Below are 1,572 nucleotides of genomic sequence, written 5' to 3' on the forward strand. Positions count from 1 at the left end.
AAAGCAGTGCTTAATTTTGTGAGTCAGTCCTCCTCCTTGGAGTAGTTAAATATGAGTTTGTTAACAGTTGTTACAAATAAATCCTGTTTTGAGTTTGTTGGCCTTTCTGGTAAAGAACCAGTTGTGCTAACAACAAATAAACTTTTTTTTCTGCATTTCTTATGTTCTCTGTAATTGCCCACAACCTTGCAAATAGCAGTCTTTCTGACTGCTAAAGTTCACGTATTTACTTGCTGGTTGACATTTTATGGTATTTTTCACCCTGCGGCTGCTAGAGAGGAAGGATTAAGGGTATTCTGCAGTTAGCAAGACAAAGGAAATGATAAAAGCCAGAGATGAATCTGGTCAGAGAAAAAAATAAGCAGGAGTCAGATCTGCACAATTTCCTCCCACAAAACAACACAGGTATAAAAACATAAGGGGGGAGGAGGACTGAATAGAGTTCATTATACACAAAGAGGTGCAGAGCAGATATTCACAAACAGTGGAGAAAAAACTTGGTTTTATATGAATTTTCAAGTAAGCATGTATTAATTCAGTCTTGGTTAACTTTTTTTCTATTGATATATGCCCTGTCCTCCACCTTTTGCTATGTCAACATTTACCTCTGCACTGTGTTTTGATGGATGTACATGGTCCCGTTTGAACAGTTGCATTTAAAACTTTATTTGCATATGAGCAAGCAAAGTTTCAAAGGCCTTATACTGACAAGAAAAAAGGCTCAGTTTAAGTAGCTTTATCACAAAATGTTACATCTTTATCCTGTATTTTAACAGGTCCATTTGTGACCAGTTTCACAACTGGGCAATCCTAGTATAAAAATATGTGACTTCTTTCTCCAGCCAAAGTCAATATAGGAAGTCAAGAAGATTCAGATCCCATAGGTTTAGGCTTGAGCTTAGTATCTGCAGTGGCACTTACAGATAGTAAGAGCTTACTTAAAGCTCTTTTAGGTATGAAACTTGATAAATCTAGCAAGAATCACAAAATACAGTCTTCCATCATCAGGATCTTAATAGCGTTAGTTCTCGTGCAGGAATACATCTCTGGAATTACTTAGTAATTAGTGTTCAAGGCTGCAAACCTGTGCTTCGCATTCTGAGCAATTTCGGTATGTGCTCTCCATTTTCTTGGCAATATCAGTAGCGGGGATTCCTTCAGAAGGCAGATAAGCACGGCAGTAAGGGCACGTCCATGCATTGTTCTTTAAACTTGCAGAAATACAGGAATGGCAGAATCTATACACAGAAAGGAATGAAAACAGACGTGATAATCTCTCCCAAACATGCTTCAAATAAGGCAGAGTATATTAAAAATAAAAATTTTGCACCACATGACATCCCTGGTGTAACACTGCATGGTATTTGTTCTTCTTAGGATATACTGTTAAGAAGGTTGTGGGTATTGTGTCTGCAGCCCTACTTGCACTAAAGAGAGCACTGAAAAAAGACAAACTGAGCTTCCTGGTAGCACTGGTACAGGACTGTGAGGACTCATTCCAGAGCACGAGGTTTTAGGCAACAGTCGCAGAGAAATTGTTAGGTTGCTGCATAGTAGTAAGTGGTTTGCTGA

General features: G+C 38.4%; 1 protein-coding gene across 1 annotated transcript in view; it reads right to left on the reverse strand.

Annotated features, from left to right (window-relative positions):
• Nucleotides 1-1,238, reverse strand: part of RNF125 (ring finger protein 125, E3 ubiquitin protein ligase) — a gene marked incomplete at both ends in the record, with an annotated part of 7,059 nt that extends 5,821 nt beyond the window's left edge. The window contains one exon of the mRNA XM_010192371.1: nt 1,085-1,238. Coding sequence (XP_010190673.1) covers nt 1,085-1,238 — 154 coding nt within the window. The remainder of the gene's footprint in view (nt 1-1,084) is intronic.
• Between the last annotated feature and the right edge of the window lie 334 nt (nt 1,239-1,572).

This window comes from Mesitornis unicolor, unplaced genomic scaffold (genome assembly GCF_000695765.1).
Source record: "Mesitornis unicolor isolate BGI_N332 unplaced genomic scaffold, ASM69576v1 scaffold16329, whole genome shotgun sequence".
Classification (NCBI taxonomy): domain Eukaryota; kingdom Metazoa; phylum Chordata; class Aves; order Mesitornithiformes; family Mesitornithidae; genus Mesitornis; species Mesitornis unicolor.